Source organism: Camponotus floridanus, unplaced genomic scaffold (assembly GCF_003227725.1).
Source record: "Camponotus floridanus strain SB8 unplaced genomic scaffold, Cflo_v7.5 scaffold97, whole genome shotgun sequence".
Taxonomy (NCBI): Eukaryota; Metazoa; Arthropoda; class Insecta; order Hymenoptera; family Formicidae; genus Camponotus; species Camponotus floridanus.
This window is the reverse complement of record NW_020229868.1, coordinates 415,103-440,809: the sequence shown is the minus strand read 5'-3', so window position 1 is coordinate 440,809 and position 25,707 is coordinate 415,103. Positions and strand designations below refer to the sequence as shown.

The window sequence follows — 25,707 nt, the reverse complement described above, 5'->3', positions numbered from 1 at the left end:
AAAATAAAGTATTGAAATATTAAAAAAAAATAATTATTAGCTGAAAATATTTAGCGTCAAATTTACAATTTAGATATAAAATTGGATGATATTTTAAATAGGATCTTATATCAAATAATGTTTTCTCACGTAACATTTTTCCTCCATTTCCCCAAATCTTTAAGATTTTCCTTTGCGCGAATTCAATCTTCGAGTTGTTTTCTCTAACGAATATATTAAAATCATTTTGCAAAGATGTGCTTGTTTTCAACGAGTTGATTTATGTTTCATATAAAATGTGGGAAACGATAATTTTGCATTTTACAATCGTAAATTCCTCTTGCTATCGCGCATCACGCGTAAAAATACGGTATTCTTTCGAATCGCTCTTTCTTGCTCAGTCTTTTTGCTTTCGTTTTTGTCTGGGATCGCGATGTAACCTACATTCGACGGGAAACGAGCGATAAAACACGTAACTATATGTATCTTACATCTCTCGAATGCTCGAGGCGAAGAAAACAAGAGTGTAACATCGCAATACGATAAATTTTACTATATTTAATATATTCCGGTCGAATCGATCAAGTATTTTGTCGTCCCAACATTAGTTTACATTTTCACTAGTTTTCTGATCGAAAGGAGGAAATTGAATTAAAATGGCATCATCACAACAGAAACGGGTGGAACAGGAGCCTCGTACAAAATGCAAATAGTATGAAAACTATTACGCACTTTTTTGATTCTGCCCCTCTCCTAAATTAGCATAAATTTTCTCTAAATTCTTCGAGTCATTCTAAAAATATAACTAATATAATCTTTCTTTTCAGTGTAAATTAATTATATGCAACGTAGATTTTTATTAATGAAACTTGAACAAAAGGCGATAAAAAAATTTCGTACATCACTTTTATTGTTATCGAGAATAGCGAAAACCGATCTGAGCTCGGTGAAACGCATACTCCCTCCGTCTTTTGCAAACTGTAGATTGGCAGCAGTCGGGAGTAAAAGAGGCAAAGTCCCAACACAAGCATATTAGAATGCTATGTTTTTAAATGAAATTCCAGATATTATACGAAATTTAAGTAATATAGAATAAAGACTTTTATCAAGGATCATTTCATTTATAAAAAATTATTAAATTAGGTGGAAAATTTGGTCAATCAGGTTTTCGAGGACAAGCTGTTTTATTATATTATTTTTATATCGAATAACTTCTAGACAATTGATGTATATTTCTCTATATAAAGTAAAATAATATAAAGTCCACTAGTAAAAAAATACTAAAGAAATAGGCCGATGTAAAATTATTTATTTCACATATTTCCACAAATAATGCTAATGAAAATTCAGAACAATTGAAATAAATTCAATTCGTTGTCCATTCGTCTGTACTCTAATCTAAAGTATCTAAAAAAGCTAAAGAAATCAATCTTCTCTTTTTAATTGACATAAAGTCACCATCTTCATCGCTCAAAATTAGGTATGTTCGGCGTGTATACATAAATGTATGTATGTATGTGTGTGTGTGTGTGTGTGTGTGTGCGCGTATGTTTTTAAATTTAGCGATAAATTTCATGAAAGAAAGAAAATTTTATATTTTATATACCTCTGTATTTTTAAGTAAAACAGATATTTGCGTGATTCTGTGCATTATAAAAATCAAGTAAATAAGCATAAATTATAAAATAATTTAAAACAGTAGCGAATTCACGAACGCGAGAATAAATAATTTTATTATTTCATAGCATTTTGCCTTTATATACTCGCTTGTAATTTTCTCTTTATTCTCAATTGCGGTTTTTTGCATCCAACATGCATTCCTTATTTTGCTTCGTGTTTCATTTTTTACGCGTACCAAATGCAAGGTGAAAAAAGTCAAACCATTAGCGGAGTAAATAATTATTATATTTTACAATTTTTTGAGTAAATAATTATTCTTGTAATGCAAAATATTAAAATCTAAATTAATCTTGATATATTTGTTTTTTTATCTCTGAATAAGAATGACTAAAATTAGGTATTTATATATTTTTATTTCTTATTATCTGTGTAATCTATGAATATTTTATTTTAATTACATATGTAGATTGAATATTGGTTCATAATGAAATTTCCGGATGAACAGTTATGCGAAAAAATGGATGATGTCACTCAATTAATATGGATTGACGACAATATATTATACATAATAATTAGAAGATTGTGATTGTTTTGAACAATTTAATGCTCAATATTTCTATTCAAAAATAAATTCAGTAAAAGAAAAGTAGAATTGTTTAGAAAAGACTTTAAATCGTTCTGAATTTTTACGAAATATTTTTGAAATATTTTATCGCAGTAATTTATATATATCTATATTTATATATATATCTATATTTACAATTATTTTATACGTAATTTCTGGAAAATATACGCGTTTAATTTTTCGTGAACTCAGCTAATGGTTTCGTTTTTTCTGGACGAATGTCCAGTAGGAGGAAGATTTATAGACACCTTTATATCGGAATAAATGAAACCAACTCTCGTTAATCACGACTCTTGACTGCTGCAAACGGAAATAATCGAAATTGGATAATTTATTATAGAAAAAAAAAGTGAGTCATATCTGGTCTTCAAGATACTCGCATTTACATTCATCCACGAAATATTCGTTTTGCGTTGTCGTTGCGCCGTTAATTCGTCCGCGCAACACATTTATCAATAAATTTTTATACTACTCGCGATAGACAACAATTTCCATCTATCATGCAAACTGTTCATATTTTTCACAATTGATTTCACAATTAAACATGGTTTATGACAGAATATATACTGTCTGGAAAAACATGGAGAATTTGGAATTCTTAGAGATTTTTTATATCTGAAAAAATCGGGGAATTCTAATGGAAATTTATTGCAATTCAAGGAATTTAAAAAAAATTTTTTTTTGACAATTTTGCTCTTACACTATTGTAACCGGCAACCTAATGAATTATGTGTTTAAAACCTATTATAAGCATATATATATATATATATATATATATATATATATATATCGGTAAAAATTAAAAAATGTTATGCAGATGAAAAATACTTATGTTATGGAAGCTATTCAATTTTTTTCAGTCAATTGTTAAGTGTCAAATCTAGAAATTGAAAATTGAGTGAATCTTTATTTTTCCATATGAGTTAAAAATATTAGAAGATTATTTTTCCATATGAGTTAAAAATATTAGAAAATTAGAAAACTTATTTTAGAAAGTTGTATTCAAAAAATGTCTAGAAAAATTCTCTTTACCTGAAATTTCAAATAAAATAAACCTAAAAAATCCGGAAATTTTAAAGAAATTTTTGTTTAAAAAATTTGTATTCTAACGATATACTATCGTATATTTTATGCGGGATTGTATTTTCGGTCGAGTACGATCAATATTTTTCACGCGACTTTTCGACCAAGAGAACAGAGAGCTATCAAAAATATATGGAAAATATATGGATCCCAAATCCTCGCCAGAGGGAGAAAGAGAGAGAGTGAGATAATGGAGGAGGGAAAGGGGGAATAAAAGAATGACCACCTTCACAAGCTTTGCACCGGAGCACTCAATTTTTCAATACCGCGAGCGAGAAATATCCGCTTTTCCCATTCGTGCATTTGTATATTTGCATCGTTCCTTTTTGTTGTCGCTCGCAGACGCTTTTATGTGCCAGACCTTCTCCATCCTCTGGAATAAACAGAATATCGTCGAAAAGAGAACGAAGTAATTAGAGACCGAAGCCAGCTGTGTTTCGAAGCAAGAGCACCTTTGTAAAATCGATTTAAAAAAAAAGAAAAAGTGAGGAAAAACGGAAAAAATCCGATAGAAATGAAAAATATGCGCGTAATATATCTCGTGTTTTTCTTCTCAAATACACTTTCCATCTGCTTTTCTTTCGCAATGAAATATTGAAACTGGGGCCGATAAATATCGCGGTAATGGAACATCTCGTCAGTCATAATGATATATTTTATCAGCCTCGTGATATTCGCGTAATTATTTTAATAAAGTGAGCCATAATAGCTGCGTAAGGACACTATTAATTTGATTATTAATATCTTTATTGCAACTCGTTATCAAATGTGTTGATTTAATTGTTATAATAAATATATTAATTAAATAAGTTATTATAGTTTATTCAAACATCTAAAAAATATTAAAAATAAAACATTAAAATATTTATTGTAGAAAAATATTTCGGAAAAAAGATCTAAACAAATCTTTGTTCCGAGAGAAAATTTAGAGATCTAAGAAATTCGTGGATAAAAATATGCAAAGAATATGTGCGAAAAATTCGAAACATTCCCTACATGCTACAACAATAAATATCGATCACGTTTATATTGATGCAAACGATATGATAATGATGTAATAACGACGTGACTCTTTTTCCGGAAGCGAAGCGAAAGAAAAGCTATCGAAATGCAAAATCAATGCTATCGCAAAATAACCTGGAATCTGTGGTTGTTCGGGGGTGGGAAAGGGATTCGAGAGAGGAAATCAATTGCAAATCAGCTGATAATATTCAGATATTTTGTGTCGTTATTTCTTGTCGACTTCTTGTCGCAATCAAAATGCATCGGTTTGCAAAATCTTCCTCTAAAGTTTTTTTTAATTCTTAAAACACTTTTCTAAAAAACACGTTAAAAAATTGTAAATATATTAATCTAATTGTAAATATATATATGCGATCTTTCAAACTTTTATGTGCTTTCGTATTCAATTTTTTAGAACTTGCAATATTTACACAAATTTGTTAAATAATTGACAAAATTTGTAAGGGATAAACGTATACTTATCGCATAATTTACGAGTTGCTAAGCTACAGTTAAACCTTAGAGAGAGAGAGACTAATGTCTCGCGGATTTCAGGATTAACGTCCCGAGATATTCGCGCGAGTTACCCACACATCAAGCTTGATTATTGTAATCCCAATTTATAGATCATTCGAGGGATATCGTATAACATCCTCTTTTCGTTGATAAAGAAATGAATTATTCCAAAAATTCTGCTCCTTAGAAGAATTCGATTTCTTGTAAAAACAATTTTACTAACGAACATTATAATTTTGTTTCAAATTAATTGAAAGCCAAACCGTCTTTTAAATCATGTTTTTATAACCCAGCAGCATTATGTAGCATCCAACTGGACTTTTACCGAGGAAAAATTAATTTTGAAGATTAATTTTCGATCATTAAGCGACAGAATAGCTATAACAACCTCAATGCTTTTTTCTTGTTTAATGCCTAGAAAAGAAGACTCGAGAAGATATGAAAGTAGATTAAGATATCTTAATCGCTCTATCTTTTATGCGCATTTGCGTGTAATCAAGCGTGAATTAAACGCAATGACTGCCACGTTACACTTGCTCGTCTCTAGCGAGAATCGCTTCCGACTCGGTCAATTTCTTCTTCAAACAAGATCGGAAGAGAGAAAGCGATGAGAATATATATATTGGATGCTGTAACGGAAATCGGCTTTAGTTGCATTTTAATTATGCCGAGCTATCGAGCGTGTTCCAATTCAGCATTGCTTTTTATGTCGCGAAAGAGGACAAGTAAAGCAAAATCAAAAATCGAAAAATACGGCAACTGATTATTTAATTCACCAAATGGTCCGGGATTTTCCATTTGACATATCCAACTATATCTATGTAATTATGTATAATTGTCTTTTTGGAAAATGTCTTTTAAAGAGAACACGCCTTTAATACACTTTTTTGAACATTTAGTACATTTTCTTGAACGGAATGAAAATTAATAATTGGACAAAAATAAATGCAAAATACTAATAATATCAAACATTTTAATTTTTAAATTTGTAGCTTTGAGTTTTTAATCTATTAATTCTGATTTTTTAATTTCCCTTTTTTTCAATGTATCACAAAATGATTCAACCCAGTTTTGCTTCTCATTGAGAGCCGCTTCTGAACTAAATAAGGAGAAAAAATTAAGATTCGCGATGATCTCATGAAAGAGCCGTCTGTTCTTGCAATACGATGCAATAGGATAGACAGCGATTTTGCATCTATCGGGGGGATCAACCGCATGTTTTATGATACGTCTCGTCACGAGACTCTTGCGAGGGATATCCGGCGAACGTGACATGCAGAATGCTCGCTATAAATAAGGATTTCCGTCGTTGACTCAAGCTCTAACATTACCGCTTTGTTTTCTTTCGTGATTTCTCTGGTGTGCAATATGCTGACTTGTTTATCTCTCGCAAAACGACAGTTTGTTGCGAATTTATTGTTCAGTTCGACGCTCGGGCAAGAGCACGAACATCGATTCGGATGTTTAATAAACCAGCAGCACTCGACTGAACTGTGTTTTAGCATTCTGATATTTTCTTTTTTCAAATTAGTGTCATTTTATTTCGATCGATTATTTCACCAAAATCACGTGGATTAATTTTTTATCTCGATAAAAAATAGAAAACTAAACTATTATCGATATATAATATCAAAGATATCGAATTTTTTTCTGCACATATGCCATGTGAATCCTGTATAAAACACATGTCATATCGATGAGTATATCATATTCCGTATATTATTTCCGTAATATTATAAACTGATCGGTGGATGAAATTATCGACTTATCGATCTGCGATGTATTCGAACGGAAACTAAAACAAGGGTATGAATGACATTTTGAGGAGGGCAACAGCACCACCGGCGATGAATAATTCAATCGTTGATTTGCACGAGTCAGTAGAAACGTCGGCTCGATTTCGATATCGGTTCTTTCCATCCGAGTCGCATCGATCGAGCGCCTTCAAAATAAACTTCCATTCCGCGCTCATAATTTGATCCGCTCTCGACGCTCTCGATAAATATATGACGCGCAATGTCGAGGGATTATCGAGGCAATATTTTAATCTTGTGTGTCAATTTTCGAAATAGACTTTGTCTCGGTAATTTTCTTCTCAATATCGCACACAAGAATGCCACTAAAATATTTTGCTATAATTTTGCATAAAAAAAGTTTATTTAAAAATAATTCAAAAGTTTATTATTTAATAAATATATAACTGCTTCTCTCTTAGAGACAATACACATCTCTCTAGTTTCCTTTCCCTTTGGAGAAATCCATAGTACAAGGGAAACACGATCGATGTGTGACACCGCGGATATATCGGCGATGCGCGTCACGGAAATTAAATTTCTAATTTCTGGTTGATCAAAACGCGAATACTCGTCTCACGCGTCGATGCGCATTGTAAATTTCAACTGATTCATGCGGTGCAACGCATATTTTGCTCGAAACGAGCGTTCTCGTATGGAGTTTTCACGCGTCGCGTGTTAATTAGACCGAAAGAGCTACATCGGGTCTGGAACGAGGTATTTTTCCGCTTTAACGGAATCACGCTTTTTTCATCGAATTTCGTTAATTGCTATTTATTCGTCTATTCTGTTTCTAGATTACTTTTCAATTCTTCGCACTCCATTTTTAATCCCGAGTCAATCTTTCCCTCGACGAATATTGTCGAAACGCGAAAGTAGTCGTTGTTCGTTGCAATTTCGAGGACTGTAATTTCCGTTTCTCACCGTGGTATTCGATCCCCGATGAAGATTTACGGCGGAAAAAATACGGTTGACGAGTAGACGTAAATTCACTGTGTCAATGAATTCAACAGGTACATAGGGTATATTCCAGATTGAAGCTTTTACCTTACGACTGCTTGACACGCGTGCGCGAATCGTCGCAGCCTCGCGAAATTCACATCTTCGTACACCTTCTTATGCGTTCCAATCGTGAAATCGAATCGATTTATATCGCGACGATAAAGGAAGCAAAAGAGGAACAAAAGAGGAGCCGGAAGGTGGAACCGAGCGCGAGCAACGATAAAAGGAGGTAGGTATTCGACGGAATGGAGAACGAGAAAATACGGAGACATAAGAGAAGAAGATACTTTTGTATGCCAGATAGCGCGGTGAAGAAAATATGAAGATTTTGTCGGAAACGAGCGCTTTGATGAAAATATGTTCGGCGCGGCGAGGATTTTCTTCCTTGACGGATTCAAAAGACTTCTCGGTGATTAAACGCGATTAGCGCGAGAAGAAAACTTGGTGTACATTCGTCTCGACAAAAAAGAAAATGTACATTTTTTTAAATAATTGATGTTTGACTTTTCAAATAAGAATTTCATCTCCCACGCGTCAAATATTTTACTTTTATAACTTCCTAAAAAGAAATGTTAACTTTCATAAAGTAATATTACTTTAAGATATATCTATAATTGAATAATAAAGTTATTTTTTTCTAATTATAAATTAGTAATCAAGAAAGAGAGAGAGAGAGAAAATACTTATTTTAATTTTTAATTTTCTGGAAACAATTTAATAAAAATAAATCAAAGAATAAAAAAAGAAATATATTCTTTTGAGAAAAATAAGATTATCGATAATAAAGAAAATTTGCATTTTTAAAATGTTTTAATTCAAAAAGTAAGAGTTTGATTTTTCAAGTAGAACTTTATTCCACGTGTCATATTTTATCGCATTTTTCTCAGCTGTATGAAAAAAGAAATACAAACGTTATTCTTAATATAATAATATAATTTTATTATTTCGAGATATATCCAGTCGTATCGTAAAGTTATCTTTTTTAATTATTGATTATAAGGACGAATTAATATATAATGATTTTTAAAAAATAATCACAAAACACAGAGAATTTTTAAATTTTAGTTTTAATCTTAAATTTTCGGAGTTTTTCTTTTAATCTTAATTCTCCGAAAAATATAATCAATAAAAATAAGCCAAAGAATAAAAAGAGAAAGAAATATATTTTTTACCTCGAGAAAAAAGAATTGTTGAGATGAAGAAGGTAAAGAATATATTGCTTATACTGATATCACATTTGTTTATAATGACTTTTTAGTCACACTCACCCGACTTCGCCCAATTTGACCACTGGATAGGGTTGTGGAATAGTTGATAATCGCGAAACAGTGGCAAACAACAGCGATCCCGTTGGCAGGACCTAGTGAGAGATTTAATTGGCTATTAAATGATCGTTTATTCAGACTCGATAATTGGAATAACCCCTCGCATCTCCCTCCTCTCTCCGTTCAATTAACGTTAATTATTCTTAATCGCATAATCAATATATACTGAAAGGACGCGCACGAAATTCCTCGCGATAAAAACGATACGAATGTACAACGAGCATTAAACATTATTTGAACAAGTAATTTTGTAAATTTGCATTTCAGATGCGTCATAAAAATGATAAATACAATCTTTAATCTTATCCAAGAAATATAAAATTTTATTTCATTTTATTTTATTTTATTTTATTTTTGATACTTGCAATTTTAAATTACTTTATTGCATTTTATTTTATGAAATTATTTTATTACAAGTTTTTTCATTTTATTCGATACACTCTTCGTACATTTCTTACATATTCGAGATGAATGGGGTCGCAATAAACTAGATGTCACGTAGAGTTTTTAGAATCGATAAAATATTGAGTCTCGGACTCTTTCCGAAATTATTTTCAAATATATCTGGAAATATTTTCCATGACATATAATTCAGCAAATAAATTTCGAAACATCATCGCGATGAATAATTTTATTTATGTCAATAATCCATAAATGGATATCGGATCTTACGCGGAAAGGGTATTGCGTTTTGAAATATGATTTCGCGGGTGCGTTATTGTGTTTCGATCGCAAACAACCGGATCTATTTGATGAAATCCGATCAAATCCTGTTACAATTAATTAAAATACATTGCACAACATGATATTCTCCGATTGCAAACAATGTCGAAATAATTAGTATATCGAATAATGCGCTGTGTGAAAATAAATGTGTTTGTGAGAAACAAGATAAATTAGAGAGCGCGAGAAAGAGAGAAAGAGAAAAAAGGAGAGGAACAAGAGTGGTTTTTCGTATTACTTTCATGTGAGTGAGATCTTGTTTTACATGTTTTACATCATTTTACATTTTTTGATTATTATTCTACGAAATTCAATGATATAAAATATTGCGATCGTTTCAAAGAGTAACACAGCCACAGAGATACACGTTAAAGGAACATTTCTCTTGCACGATAGTCATTTTTTAACAGGTAATTAATATACGCCGTGTGTTTCGGAATATAAACGCGTTTGTTAGAAACAAGATCCTTTCAACTCTTTGAAACGGAACCATTACGATGTAATAAATATGAATGCAAACATAAATTTTATAAAAGCTACGTAAAAGGATGCATAATATATGCAGAATTTATGAGGTTGGGAAGAAAATGGTATTTTTTTACTAATCCGTTTGTTGAATATATGCGCAAATCGGTCTCATTTAATACAATCGATATTAAATTATAATTATTTTAAATAATAATTGTGTTATACTATACTAATATATAAAATTTATTATGTGCTCGCGAAATATCAACATCTTGTGTGTAGTCATTATAATATCTTTCCTTTATGAGCGTGGATTAATGTTGTAGATCGTTTATGTGCCACGGCTTATAACTTGTCAGAAAGTGCTGTTTCGAGGATCGAATGCCTTCCGTCGCGGATGCAATGGAAACAGGAAACAGGCTTATTAAATTCTCTACGATAGCGAAATGCGTAGCAAAGCGAATATAGCCACTCTCTATCTATCTCTTTCTCTCTCCCTCTCTCTCTGTCTCTACTTTTCTCTCCCTGAGAGTTAATAATTCTCCTTTATACACGATACCCTGGACCGTAGAGAGCCACTTTTCATCTCACGAATTCCTTGACCAATTTGAGGTAATTTCTTTCCACGGCGGAAAATGTTGAGATATATTTATTTTTCGTTGTGAGTTCTTCATTTTCGATACATCGACTCTCTTTTAATAATTGTAATTCTGATATTAATTGCAATCAAACAATTAATTATCTTTATTAATTATCTTTTGCTGAGGATGCTCTTTTCTCAATTGTCGACATTAAGTTTTAATTATTTCAATTTTTTAATTAGACTAGAATAATTTTAATATGTGCATCATTTTTCCATTAAAGGTACTTTCATTAACTTTGATGAAGATGAATGACATGCTAATAATAATTTAATAATTAGAGACTTGGCTCAAATAATCAAATAATAATATATTAATAATAATAATAATATATTTGGTGTGCCATATATATTGAATATATTTTTAACATAAAAATATATATTAAATATATATTAAAATATATATTTATATTTATAGGTATATGTATCATCGATTTAAAAAAATCAATTTTTCTTAGCGAAAATTTCCCAACAAAAAATATATTTGACGGACAAATTTCTATAAAAATATCAAATAATTGAAAGAAAATGTATACCGCTCGTGTGTTATCGTTTCATCCGTTTTGCATATTATGGATACCGTACAAAGCGCGAGATTTACACCTCATTTAAAAAAATTTTGCGCTGCAAAAGCGTGGGATATCGCGACGATACGAGATACGCGTGATGCGTTAGCTTCCTAAAAACTGTTTGCATGATGCGGGCTACGAGTAATACTAAAAGTATCCATATAAAACGGTTGGAGCTTAAAACTACGCTATAAAATCGTGTATACAAGATGTCCCGGAATCACTAGATAATCCCTTAAACGAACCATCTTTGGCTAATGACGACGTTTCGACTCATAGCAAAGAGTAAACTTTTTTTAATCGTACTTTTTCAAATTTTGGTATTCTCTTTTGCACATTTTTATATTTGTAATTTTTTTATTCGTAACTTAAAATTTTACTAAAATTAACATTTTTAATTTTTATAATTTTTCCTACATTCAAAATTTTTAATAAAATTTCATTAAAAAATATGTCATTTCTGTCATGTGTTTTCTATTTTACATTATGCAAAAACAAATGAGGAAACTTACATAATTAATGAATTTTTAATCGTAAAATCGTCTAATAAAAACAAAAATTCTCTCACATATCTTTTTAACAAACCTACAATTTTTTTTCATTTTTTCAAAGCTAGATAAATTGCTTCGCACAAGAGAAGTGTGCGATTTTAATTATAAAACTAATTATGTTTATGCTTTTGAAATTGTTAATTCATTTATTAATTAATATTTATTTAAGTACATGTATCATGATAATTTTACGTAAAATTTTTTTTCCTAAAAAGTTTCGATTAAAAAATCGTACCTTTCATTATTGCCATCTTGTCTTATTTCAAGAAGATGGAAAAGATAGAAGGGATGGATATCCCGAGGCGATAATAAGATACCATCTGTCACAACCGAGGGACCCATGTCCACGTCGGTGACTTTTCAAGCATTTGAACGTTTCAATTCCACCTATCCGTATGTAACTGAGCGAGATTGGATGCTGCTAGACGCCTTGGAAACTCTCAATTTCAACGAAACTCTAACATCTCTAAGCATCCGGGAAAACGTTACCGGTCTACTGGACATTGGGTTGCTGTTCGTCGACGGTTTCAAGAAAATCTAATTAAACCGTCTCTGATGAATCTGAATACTCGAGAGCCGTCAGAAATACAGAGGAAATACGTCGTTCCTGGCAGCATATAATCCCGCTGTTGGAAACTGGACAACCGCGATCGCACAATAATACTGGCTAGGGATATTAACGTTAAGTCCAAGATCGTGCCGAATTGCTTCGATGATCCGCAGGACGTCGAGATAATAATCACCAGTATTAGGACAATGATAAGCGTCGGACAAAGACGAAGTGAACATTCGCTTCGAGATTGTCGAGCGATATTCATCCCGAATATGGAAATCATGAATACAATCCCACGCATTTATTGGATGAGAGTAATAAGAATGAGAAAATCCTTTATCACATCTAATCATTATAACACATGTCAAATTATCTATCGCGAATGAATCACGAATAAATGATTCAAATATTATAGAAAAGTAGGAAAAAATAAATGAAAGAAAAAAGTCTATGGAAATATCAAGGATGAGCAAAATCATCTAATGTCCTTTTAATAATAGATTCTTTAATCAATTTGGAGTTGATTTTTCCTAGTGAAAATACCGAGGCATTGATAATTTCCGCGAGTTACAAGCGAAAAAGTTGAAAGAAAGTTCTCAAAGCAAACTAAACTAAAATTAAAAGATTAACAAAACTACGCTTGTGTTTAATTTCAGGCAAAGTTTACTTTAATAGAATTTTAATTCAAAGCTTAGTTACTTACTCTTCAAGTTATTTGAAGATATATATAATGCAAAAAATAATACGCTCTCTCGACAATTTCGCTGACGGAGATCATCTCGACCATGAGAATTTGAAGTTCAAGAGCACAAGAGTTACTGTGAGAAATCGATCAAAAATGTACATCTTATATGTTTGAAAAATTTCGTACAATTTTGCAGGATTTATTAGCGAATCAATTTCGAACATCATTACCTGGAAAGCTTATAAATTAATTATTGTTAAAGTGAAACAGGCGAAAGTAATTCCAGCTTCATAGAAGCGCACGTGAGATCCGGCTTTGATTTCGGTTCAAAGATATTTCATTCGTTGTTTGGATGCATTCGCGTATAACCAAATTTATATACAAAGCGGCTGTTTGCATCCTCGGGGGAAATTACCTTCGCAGCGATGCGATAAACTTCGTGCCAGACGCTAATTATTATTCAAAAAGGCAATCTATCCGCTCGTGTAAAAATCCTATCGCTATCTCGAAACAAAATCGTCCGTGCAACTTATCGTTAGACGGAAAAAATATGATCCACGAAAGAGGCGTATAATGATCGGTCAAATTCACCAGGAAAATGTCAAGTAGCGAGCCTGTTTCGGTCTCGTTGATATTTAACCGCATTCTCATTAATTAAATATTACCTGTTCAAGGGAATGTACGTAATTTATGTGTATAAATAATTTCTGTATTTAATAAATTCTCAATTTACATTCGATACGATGTTTGCCAGATGTTTAGTCAAGTGAAAAATCTGACCCCGACAAGTTTTCCACTGGTGTACCTAGAATTCTTATAAAATTTCGTGAATGATAAAGTCTAAAATTCTTGGGAAATCGGGAATTTTCAAACTTTCCGAATAATCGTACCACTGTATAACGAAGTCTGTTAAAAGTTTGCGCGCGCAACAACGAATATATGTAAGGGTCATATAGGAAAGCACCGCAGGACGAACGAGAGGCGATAACGAAAATGATTTATTCAAAGTACCCAAAGCTGCATTTCGATGGTCGGTGGAAAATTTATATACATACATATATACAATGCTAATTTACAGCAATGTATTTCCCAAAAGACACGCGGTTATGCACAAATGGTCAGCGTCCATTTCCCGCGAGAGATACGGATTGAATTGTTGATGTTGAGTAATACTCGAGGACGAGCCGTTATCGGAAAGCAGTAACAACGATGCGCGATATAACAGTTAATCTTATAGACCTCAGATGTGGTCTGCAATGCGCAAAACCCGTAGTTTTTTTTACTCTTATTTCGCAAATTAATTTGGTCTCTCTCTCTCTGAACGCGTTTTCGAACTTGCTATTTATCTCTCGAAAATATAATTCCATTCCGAGCCTTTATGTGGAGCAACAATCAAATCAAATGGCGAAAAATCGAGCCGAGACAATCTCGTTTCAAAAAATTCCATTTCGGAATATGCAGAATGAAGCAAAAAAATAAATTTGTTCACCTGAATTTTTTCTCAAAAATAATTATATAATGTTTTATATTAATTGATTTCTTTCATTATTTTGTATATCAAAGTATCGAGATAATTGACAAATGAATATTTTATGAAATATTTCATAGATTTTGTAAAATTATGTGAAATTAAAATATAAAATATCTTGTAAGCAATATTTAATCTTACTTTTATAACTTTTTACGTCGAATATTGCGAAGAATCGATTTATATATAGAAAAATTAGCTTGGGTGCATTAAAAAAAATGGATGTAATTTCAGAGATGTTTCCACTTACGGAAAAAATATTACTATCATGTTATGGCTCTCTAGATATCGTATAACTTTCATAATTACAATTTATCATCTTTAAAAATAGCACAAGTATTCCAGGTGGATTAAGTTACCACTTCACCCTGTATATGTGTGCTAAATAAAAAAAAAACAATTTCAAAGAAAATCGATCCGTGAGACGACTGTGTAAATTTATATAGTAATATATATGTAAATATGTATAACAATATGAAGGAACGATAACGAAAAGATGAAGACCATCCAAGAGGCATACGAGAATTTCACATCTCAAGTGTACATGTATGGATCAGTAATATCTCCTTCTGCTAGAATTTCACAACCCTGTCAGATCAATCGGTTGGAAGAGAAAAATGGAATCGCACAAATTATTTCCCCGATCACGTAACGCCGGGATTGGATGCTAATGTATTTGAGCTTCTTATTAGGAGATGCGAGATTTAATTAACGTGAGTTTATATAGATATACCGTATTCGTATTCGTTCGAGCGATGATAGGAAGAAAGGGCAGAGAAAATAGCCAGAAAAACGATATTACATATTTATTCGCGCGTATAAAAAACAATTTCGCACATCACTTGAATTCTCATCGAGGAATAAATCTCGGTGTTAAATTTTTCTTTCCTTTTTTCCTCTTTACCAGAAATATGTATTTTTATCGTATTTTTAATTTTCGATTCGAAAAAATCGCAAATTCATACCGTAGCGATATGGATCGAAATGTGAAAAAACGGGCGTTGTTTTGCGCGAAATCGTTCCGCGTTTAACAATCGTCGTGTCGCGCGTTTGAACGATTGTGCCCGATAAATGGAGTTTTTAACGCTCTTATCGCGCGCCATTTGTCGATTTTAATTCCGCCGCTGGCGATGTCGTAACTAAATTAATTACGCGAGTATCTGTTTCGTGCGATTACAATGTTTCGCGCGTGCGTCCTCCGTCCCGTTAAAACACGCTCCGAAATGAGAAACGAGAACCGACACGGCGCAAAGTTAGGCGGGACTTGGTGCTTCCCCGGATCGTGTTTGCATTATAATAGGGGGATAAATATGCATCTGCGAACTAGGAATTGAAACTGTTATAATATCTCCATAAATTGGCGTGATATGTTTTTTTTCTCCAAAAATGGAAACGCGATGATATCGAATTGTGTCTCTCTCTGTGTGAGCCTTGATAAATTGAATAACAACAGGTTCAGAGGATCTGCTTTGCGAATATTGCAGGTTCACTGCGTATGAAATATAGCGATTTAGAAGCATCGCTCCTGAATTTTCATAAAAGTAAACATTCTTTCCATAATCAAGCACCATATATAATTAACATGCGAAATACTTGCAATTATTTTATTAAAGCAAAAAATATATCAACTGTATAGCTGAAAATATTTTAATTTTTTATTTAAATTTAAATTTAAATTTAAATTTAAATTTAAATTTTTTAATTTTAATTTTAATTTTTAATTTAAATTTCTAATATTTAATTTAATTTTTAATTTTAATTTTTAATTTTAATTTTAATTTTAATTTTAATTTTAATTTATTTTGATATTTTAATTTTAATTTTTCAATCTTCTATATTTTATCCAAGTGAAATTACTTCTTGTTGGCTTTTTACTCCAAGAAACACATAGAAAACTTTTTCTCACATCTAATATAATTATACATTATTGCCTCGAAAATTAGCTAGTGAGAATATCGTGTTGTTTTAGAAACGATATTTTTACATTCAATTTTTTATATTCCATGCAATCAAACATCAAAATACTTTTAATGAAACAAATTAATAAAATAAATAGAAATAAATACATTAATAGGAGAGAATCTAGTAGCTGACGAAATCACGAATATAAAAATTCGTCTCACACAGTACACGCAGTGTTTCACTGTAAGTTTCGCAACTTTAGTCTTTCAATTTGAATTGGTGCGACCCGTCACGTCTCGGGTCGCGAATTTTCCAACGAGTTCATCCTGTAATTTCGTTACTACGTCTAGTTCGTCTAACGAAAAAGTTGCTCTTAAAGTTACAGCTTTACAGCGTAAAATTACGCCATCATCGTTGTTTCCGCTGCAAGAGCGGAAAGGGGAGAGGGGGAGAAAAAAAGAATAAAAACAGAGAGAAAGAGAAAAGAGAAAAACTCGCATCTTGTTGCTCCTTTGCTTCCTTTGTCACACGTGTCAACCGAGCGCGATTGTCGATAATCCTTCTCTAGGCCTTTCGAGACACGATTCCGGACCGTTTTTATCAGAACAGGTCGCATGAAAGTCCGATAATTCAATTTGCGGTCGCAGCGATTTCCGTCCTCATGAACCCTACCACCTCTAGCCTACCGTACACCGTCGTGGGTTATGTACGAGGACATATGCGTCGTTAATAATGCTCCCGCGCGTCTAGTTTTATATCGTACATGTTAATCAACAATCTCGTTACGAATTCAGTTCCCCTCGGTGCGGGCCTCTCCCCTTCTTCTCCTCCCTCGCACATAGCAGTCGATAATAATCCTACGTGAGGATTCCTGGAAATTTGCAGAGCATACATTTTAATGCAATTAGTACACACAATCAAAATCTATTTAATGGAATGAAAATTTATACGATTTATTTTACAGCCGCGCCGAAGAGAAACAAAGGCGGATGAAACGCACGCGCATTTCCGGGAAATTCGAGGGAAGATACGGGTGACAAAGGCTGGATTAAAGCGAGAAAATGCGACGAGCACTCGCGGCGCATCGCGATTCGAGACGTCGAGACAATGCCAGGAGCATAAGATCGGGAGGAAGGAGTCAGGTGAGAAAGAGAAGAGGACCCTTCGCTCCTCTCATCACCTCCCTCCCCCCTCGCAATGTCTAAATAGGTTCCTTCCGCGTTAGCTTCGCTCGCGAATCTTACTTTTCGCTCTCGCGTAGTTAAGGGAGAGGAATATTCCACTTCTCCAATGCTCGGAAGGGGCGCGAATATTCCCGGATCTCCCACAATTTTCCAGAAGAATGTCCCATTCCACCCCTATCCACCCCTCATTAGAGCCGATGCGAATCGAATTTCGTACCGTATATCGAGGGATTTCCCTCGGAAACTTATTCGCGCGCGTATCACCGGGAACAGATTGATAGCCGGGATCTTTTCCGCATCTTTTCTCGAATCTTGCGTGACAATTGCAAGGATATACAATTCTTTTCTCATTTTCCGCAGCATCGCGTTCCCTCTTTTCTCTCTCCCTTCATTCTCTTATAGCTCCAAAATTAAGGCGATTAACGTTTCAAGAGCTGCTTTGAAAAAAAACATATATTTTCTTAAATTAGCTTATTTTACAATTATAAAAATTAAAAAGAACTCAGAAAATGTTTAATCTGCTAATTTTGATGAAATACCAAGAAACGAAAAATACAAAAACTAAAACATTCTAGAAACTGCGAAGCATTTGCGATATCCATAACAAAAAGTTTACTCTTGCATTGTTTAAATGTTATAATTTTGAACGTTAATACAAACGAAAAAGCACTACAAAATACAAACATTCTAAAGATGCAAGCATTTGAGATATAATGTCTGTCATTTTTTTCATTTTTATATTTTAGAATAAAATACAAACGAAATTATGTTCTAAAATAAATCAAATGCTATCGTTTTTTATTAAAATTAATTTTTAAATTCGATGAGTTCAATAGTTGATCAAACGAGAAAAGATATTTGAAACTATTAAAGTAGAAAAAAATAAAATGATAAAGAAAAAACAAAAATTAGAAAAAAGAAAAGATATTACATGTGGTACTAATTATTAAATGACATAATAGTTCAAAACTTATTAAATAAAGAACATTAAGTCTGTATATGTGAAGTATAGATCAGTTAGAGATCAGAAGAACTTCAATAACTTATAAAATCGAGAATAAATCAGTTCATAAAGAATAAATGTTTAGATTAGTGAAATAATATCATCATAAAGATTGACAATTATAATAAATAAAATAAAAAATTGTGTCTAATAATGTTGATTAAATAAAAAATAATTGAAAATAAAATGTCTTTTAAAAGTATCGGCAAAATTGTTAAGTTAAAAATTTTGAAATATTTAAAAAATGATTTTTTCAAAGTCTTATTAATTACATAACTTAATAATTCTGAATATTGTAAATATATAAATAAACAAATTAGAAAATACATATTTGAATACGATTAATAAAATTACATAATACGTCTTAAACACGACATACTATAATTGCCTAAAAGAATTGTTTCAAAAATAAATTATTTTATCATGAACATTCATTGTCATACCGATTATTTAACAAATAGAATAAACATAAAAAAGAAAATTCGAATGTTTTTTATAAAAAATTTGACAAACATAAATAAAAATAATTTAAAAAACATTTATAAATAATAAATTGTCTAGTCTTTTTCTTGTTCATGGAGAGTTAACATGAAATCTGACGAAGTAATCTGACGAACTTATTTCTCACGATAGAATAATTAACTAAATTACTGTATGTATATAACTTGTTGTCTTTTTTATTTCAAAATCATGTAATTTATTTTTTGTTTGTAATACTGAAATAATTTTATTTTGTAGTTCACTCGAAAAGGACTAAAACCTATGGTCGAAACGTTGTGATTTTTTACCTCAATAAAATTGCCAGTGTGGTCGATTTTAATTATGTCTTTTATAAAAATAAAATATGTTTCAAATATGTTTTACGTTCTGGAAAGAGAATTCGCGTCATCATTATCGTTTACAATTGTGTAAATATATAAATTGATAATTTCTTTCATAGTATATAAAAAATATAATATATATAATAAATATATTGAAGATAAAAATTAAATTAAATTAAAAATGAATTTAAAAAATCAAGAAGCCTCTGAATACATAAATTCAATTCAAATAATAATAGATGCCAAATAAACCGATGGTCATCTGTCATTTTCACAGAAAATTAATTTTCTTATGAAACTGATTAGTGTGCTGAATTTTTTTTTGGTATCAAATAAATATATAAATTTCAATTCGAGATTCTTAGTCTTAATGACTACTTATGACTACTAATGATTACTATGATTCTTAGTGACTACTCAGGAGCTTAAAATATTTTATATATGTATACAGGGTGACCCATTTTAACTTAGGCAGCCAAATAACTCGAAAAATAAGCACACTACGAAAAAATGGTTAGAATCAAAATTTCGTCATTTCGAGGGGGACGTACAATGACGTTAAAATCAGCCCCCCCACCCCTCCCTCTGGGCGGTGAGGGGAGGCAAGTTTGAAATCTTAAATGGAACCCCCTATTTTTCATTGCATATTCTTGTAGCTTATCTCGAGAGCTTTCCAAAACACTATAATTAAGTACCTTTTTATTAAGTATTTTTTGAGTTATAAGGCTTGAAATAATTTCTTAATTTTACATAAACCATAAAATATCTAGTAAACCATTCATTTTTCAATTATCTTACCTTCATACTTTTATGTACAAAATAATGAGAGAAATCAATTGGTGTAAAGAAAACACATAGTTGTTTCTAAGAAAAAATATGTAATTTGCAATTAACAATTCCATATTTTTTCTTAAAAACAACTGTATGTTTTCTTTACACCAATTGATTCCTCTCATTATTTTGTACATAAAAGTATGAAGGTAAGATAATCGAAAAATGAATGGTTTACTAGATATTTTATGGTTTATGTAAAATTAAGAAATTATTTCAAGCCTTATAACTCAAAAAGTACTTAATAAAAAGGTACTTAATTATAGTGTTTTGGAAAGCTCTCGAGATAAGCTACAAGAATATGCAATGAAAAATAGGGGGTTCCATTTAAGATTTCAAACTTGCCTCCCCTCACCGCCCAGAGGGAGGGGTAGGGGGGCTGATTTTAACGTCATTGTACGTCCCCCTCGAAATGACGAAATTTTGATTCTAACCATTTTTTCGTAGTGTGCTTATTTTTCGAGTTATTTGGCTGCCTAAGTTAAAATGGGTCGCCCTGTATACATATATAAAATATTTTAAGCTCCTGAGTAGTCACCGCAGCCATATTAAAATCGTGACGTCAGAAGCGAGAAAACGCATAATTTGACAACTGTTGAGAAGAGTAGAAAAAAAATTTTTTAAATGATTAAAAAAATGATAAAAAAAAGAAAAAAAGAAGAAAAAAAGAAAAATAGAAGCAAAGAAACAGGAGAATTTACATGTGTGTGCATACATAATATAAATATAAAGTGGGACATAATAAAGCTCAACAACTTATAAAAATCAAAGAATCATTAAAAGTCTGTATCAGTGATGCAGAGTCATCAGATCAGTTAGCAGAGTCAAAGAGCAGAACTTCAACAACTTATATAAATCGAGGAAACATCAGAATTAGTTCATTAATAGAATCAAACAGCTTTGAGATTGGAAGGTGAGAATAATATCATCATAAAAGAGTTTTGGACGACAATGATAATCAGGTAAATAAAATAAATCTTACCATATTTGTGTCTAATAATTGTTCGGTTTTATGCAATAAATAAATAAAAATTTAAAAAATTATGAAAATATAAAACTGTCTTTTTAAGGAATATTGTTATCGGCAAAATACATTTGTCTTTAAGTTATAAAAATTTTTGAAAAAATTATAAAAAAAAAGATTTTTTTGCAAAGTTCTTATTTAATTATTCATAAACTATAATATTTTATTCGTAGAAATATTTGTAAAAATATATAAAACAAATAAAGCAAAAATTTGGAAAATATTCGTTAGAAAAATTTATGTTGAAGATACTTGTATTTAATACCTATCTTTAAGTATTGATATTCATACACAATACGTACATTACATACACAGACACACTCATACATTGCTCCTATTTTAAAAATTGATTGAAGGAAATTAACATATTCCTTATTCTCTAGCATAACATTTAATCTTAATATTCGATAATCTATTGAACGAACTGTGTGCCACAAACTAAGAGCAAATAATTACATAACAGCAAAGATAATATTTATGTGTTGTTCTTTTGGATTATAAAATCATATATTATGATCAAAATCAAATAAAAATAATTTATATAAAATAATTTATAAAAATAATTTATACCTCTTCTGAATAAAATTTTCTTCTTATGTGAGACGTTTGCGATAGAATATCTGTTATATAAGTCCTCGCTTTTTACGACAATGAAAATGCTAATTCATATACATATACTGATATAAATAGCTGATGAACATATACTGATATAAATAGCTGATAGCTATGTAGATATTATAGCTTAAGAATTTACTTTTTAATAGCAAATCGCTTGTTTTGTACGATATGTTGTGTAACTGAATATTAAAAATATATTTCAATATTCTATTAATATACATCATATCTTACAAAACAAGTATTACTGTCTATTAAAATGCAAATTTTAAGATTACGTAAAATAGTATTATATATCTTTAAGTATCAAATCCTACAATATAACTAGTATCAAAAATTTTTTCTCCTTTTCTCTTTTATACTGCCTATAAATATATTACTTAAATTTTTCTAAGAGACAGAAAAAAAGAGAAAGTAAGAAAACGAATCAATTCTTATTTTACTTTTATCTAAAATATATATTATTAATATTTAATATGTATTACTAACTTTCCAGAATTATGGCGAAAATATTCGATGGCATGCTTCTTCTGATAGAAATATTATTTCTTATTTTAAAAGTTTTTTATTTTTTTTGGGAGAGCATATTCACAATGTTTATTCCAATAACAAAAAGAAGCGTAGCTGGTGAAATAGTTTTGGTGCGTGGAATTCATACAATATGCATAAATAAAAAAGCTGTTTTTTCTATACTAATATATTCAATTTATAAAATTAATATGTGTAAATATGTTAACAAATTTATCTTATCGAAACATTATTTCGTCTTATAAATTATTCTATCAAATAGCAAACCAACTTGAATTAAAAATTAGTAAATTGTAAACTATCGAATATTCATGATAATATTTGTAACTATATATAATATATAATAATAATATATAACATGAAAATATATAATGATACTTAATACATTTATTGCGATAGATAACATGTGCAGATCATGGTATCGGAAAAGAATTAGCGATTGGTTATGCATCGTTAGGAGCAACAGTCATATGTTGGGATATTAATGAAGAAACTAACTATCAAACAATGAACGAGATTAAAATGATGGGGAAAGGCGCTGTATACGCATATCAGTAAATCAATGTTACTTGATTTTATAAAATAAAAAATAATAAGTAAAGTTCGAATAGTTTACGCGCATACAATTAATTACAATTAACAACACATATTTTTACTACTATCGTTGATTAAAAATTCGAGAAAAATTTTTATAGGTGTAATGTAGCGGACAGAAAAGAAGTCTTTAGGGTAGCTGAAAAAGTGAGAAAAGAAGTTGGCGACGTTACTATTTTAGTCAACAATGCGGGTATAGGATTTTGCAGAGCACTCTTAAATAACAGTGCCGATAAAATTACACGAGTTATAGATGTCAATTTAAAATCGCATTATTGGGCAAGTGATATATTTGAAATACACACACATAGCAATTATAAAATATATACACATAGATATATATAATATAAAGCCTATATAGCATTATAGTCTTATGTATATAAAATAATTAGCAATATAATTTACATTATTCTTAGAAATAGAGATAATACTGAAAATTAATTTACCACATTCACAATTAAAATAAGTTCAAAACACTAAATAAGTATATTCACATGTATACATACACATGCATGCACGTGTAATTGTTCTCAACGAAATCTTTAGACGTTGCAAGCATTCCTACCAAGTATGATTGAAAAGAATCATGGTCATATTGTGGCAGTCTCATCATTAGCAGCATTTAAAGGCGTTGCACATGGTACGGTTTATTGTGCCACAAAATCAGCGATCAGAGGTAATTCAATCTTATTATAGTCTTATTCGTATGTCTAATTATTAACCTTTGCTTCAAGATATTTTAGTGATACTTTTGCTAAATATAAATAATTTTATTATAATCGACTGCTATATAGTTAAATTGTTTCTATATATATCAAAATCAAAGTCAATCTCTTCATTGTCGAAAAAATCAAAATCTTTAAAATATTTTTCTTTTTATATTCTTTAGTTGTGATACAAAATAATATGTCGCCGTAGCGGCGCCTATGGAGTGCAAAGGGTTATGTAATATAATATAATGTAATATAATATAATATAATTGTAAATTGACGAATATTATGCGAATATAAATTCAAGATGAAAATAAAAATACAATTACAGAGTATATTTTTCTAATATTCTTTTCATATGCGTATTATAGCACTGATGGAAGCTATCAGCGATGAATTACGTATACATAGCAAAGGAAAATCTTTGATTAAATTTACTACCGTCTTTCCGACCTTAATACTTACTGGAATTCTCAAAAATCCAAGATTAAGGTACATTTATATAATAATATAAAATTAATAAATTGTAAATAATATTTCTTAATAACGATAAATATATGTAAATATATAAATTATAATCTTATTCATATGTATATATTTTGTAAATCAGCATATTCGACAAATATAATTAGAGTTTTTTATTAGCATTAGATCTTATATACATTTATATTGAAAAAAATGTTTTAAGTAATAAAATATAAAATAATAATTATTTTGATAAATAATTTTATTTTATTTGTCAATGATAGATTTGCAAGTATAATGAAAGGGCTTACACCACAGGAAGCAGCTTCACTAATAATTGATGCACAAAGACAGAATTTCCGAGAAAGAAGTATACCTTCATATTGGCTGTCGATATCGCGTTTATTAGGGTAAATGGCAGTAAATAAAAATTCAATCATTAAATGCATAGATTTTCAAATAAATCATAGTTACATATGCCAATAAGCTGCAAGGCAATTCATAAATCGCTAATAAATCGCAAATATTATTGTACCATGTTCATATTATTTCTGTACATTTTCTATAATGAAAATAATATTTTAATTTCAGATTGATACCCAACAAAGCATTTAATTGCATTTACGATTTCGTAGATTTCGGCTGTGATATAGAAAATTAAAGAATAAAATATATATATATATATATATATATATATATATATTTATATAATGATGTACACCGGCCCATATTTTTTCCAAATTCTCTAATATATATATATATATATATATATATATATATATATATATATATATCTTTCAATATATGTATTACTCTGAATTTGTTATTTGTGTCTTGCACATTCAAAATATTAAAAATATTATTATTTTATAATTATAATTATTATAATCATAATAATTATTATAACCATTATAATTTTATTATAATTTTTCAATTTATAAAATAAATATCTTTTGTAGCAAATTACTGTTATTTAAAATAAAAAAATAATTAAAATAATTAAAAAATAATTTCAATATTTTTTTTAATAATTTTATGTACATATTTTATATAAAATGTTTGAATGTAAAATATGTGAAATTATTTCCATTTGATAATATGAAAGATAAAATTTATTACAACCTTTCATATTTAAGTTAGAATAACTTTAGATTTGAATAAATTTAATACATTATCAAAATACTACATCAATAAATAAATAATTTTTTATTCATTATCACATTCTAATTTAACGAATTGATTTCTTTATAGTATAAAATGATAATAATTCAAATAAACTGTTGTAGAGTTCCATAAATTTTTATTTGTTATAATGATTTTAAGAATCGTAAAAATATAAACTCGTGAGAATATCGAAGATAAAATTAA

The 25,707-nt window shown here is 30.1% G+C and overlaps 2 protein-coding genes across 2 annotated transcripts in view; one reads left to right on the top strand and one right to left on the bottom strand.

The window, feature by feature from the left end:
* The window catches only part of LOC105248709 (protein-tyrosine sulfotransferase), a 322,406-nt gene that overhangs the window by 256,154 nt on the left and 40,545 nt on the right, over nt 1–25,707 (bottom strand). The window contains exon 2 of the mRNA XM_025415097.1: nt 8,889–8,980. The gene's annotated coding sequence lies outside the window, so the exon portion shown is untranslated. The remainder of the gene's footprint in view (nt 1–8,888; nt 8,981–25,707) is intronic.
* Nucleotides 21,216–25,066, top strand: LOC112639883 (short-chain dehydrogenase/reductase family 16C member 6-like). Its single transcript, XM_025415106.1, has 8 exons — nt 21,216–21,365; nt 22,539–22,683; nt 22,970–23,124; nt 23,266–23,443; nt 23,711–23,840; nt 24,246–24,366; nt 24,624–24,749; nt 24,931–25,066. Exons 1-8 carry the CDS (start codon nt 21,355–21,357, stop codon nt 24,998–25,000), a joined length of 936 nt encoding a protein of 311 aa, XP_025270891.1. The 5' UTR covers nt 21,216–21,354; the 3' UTR covers nt 25,001–25,066.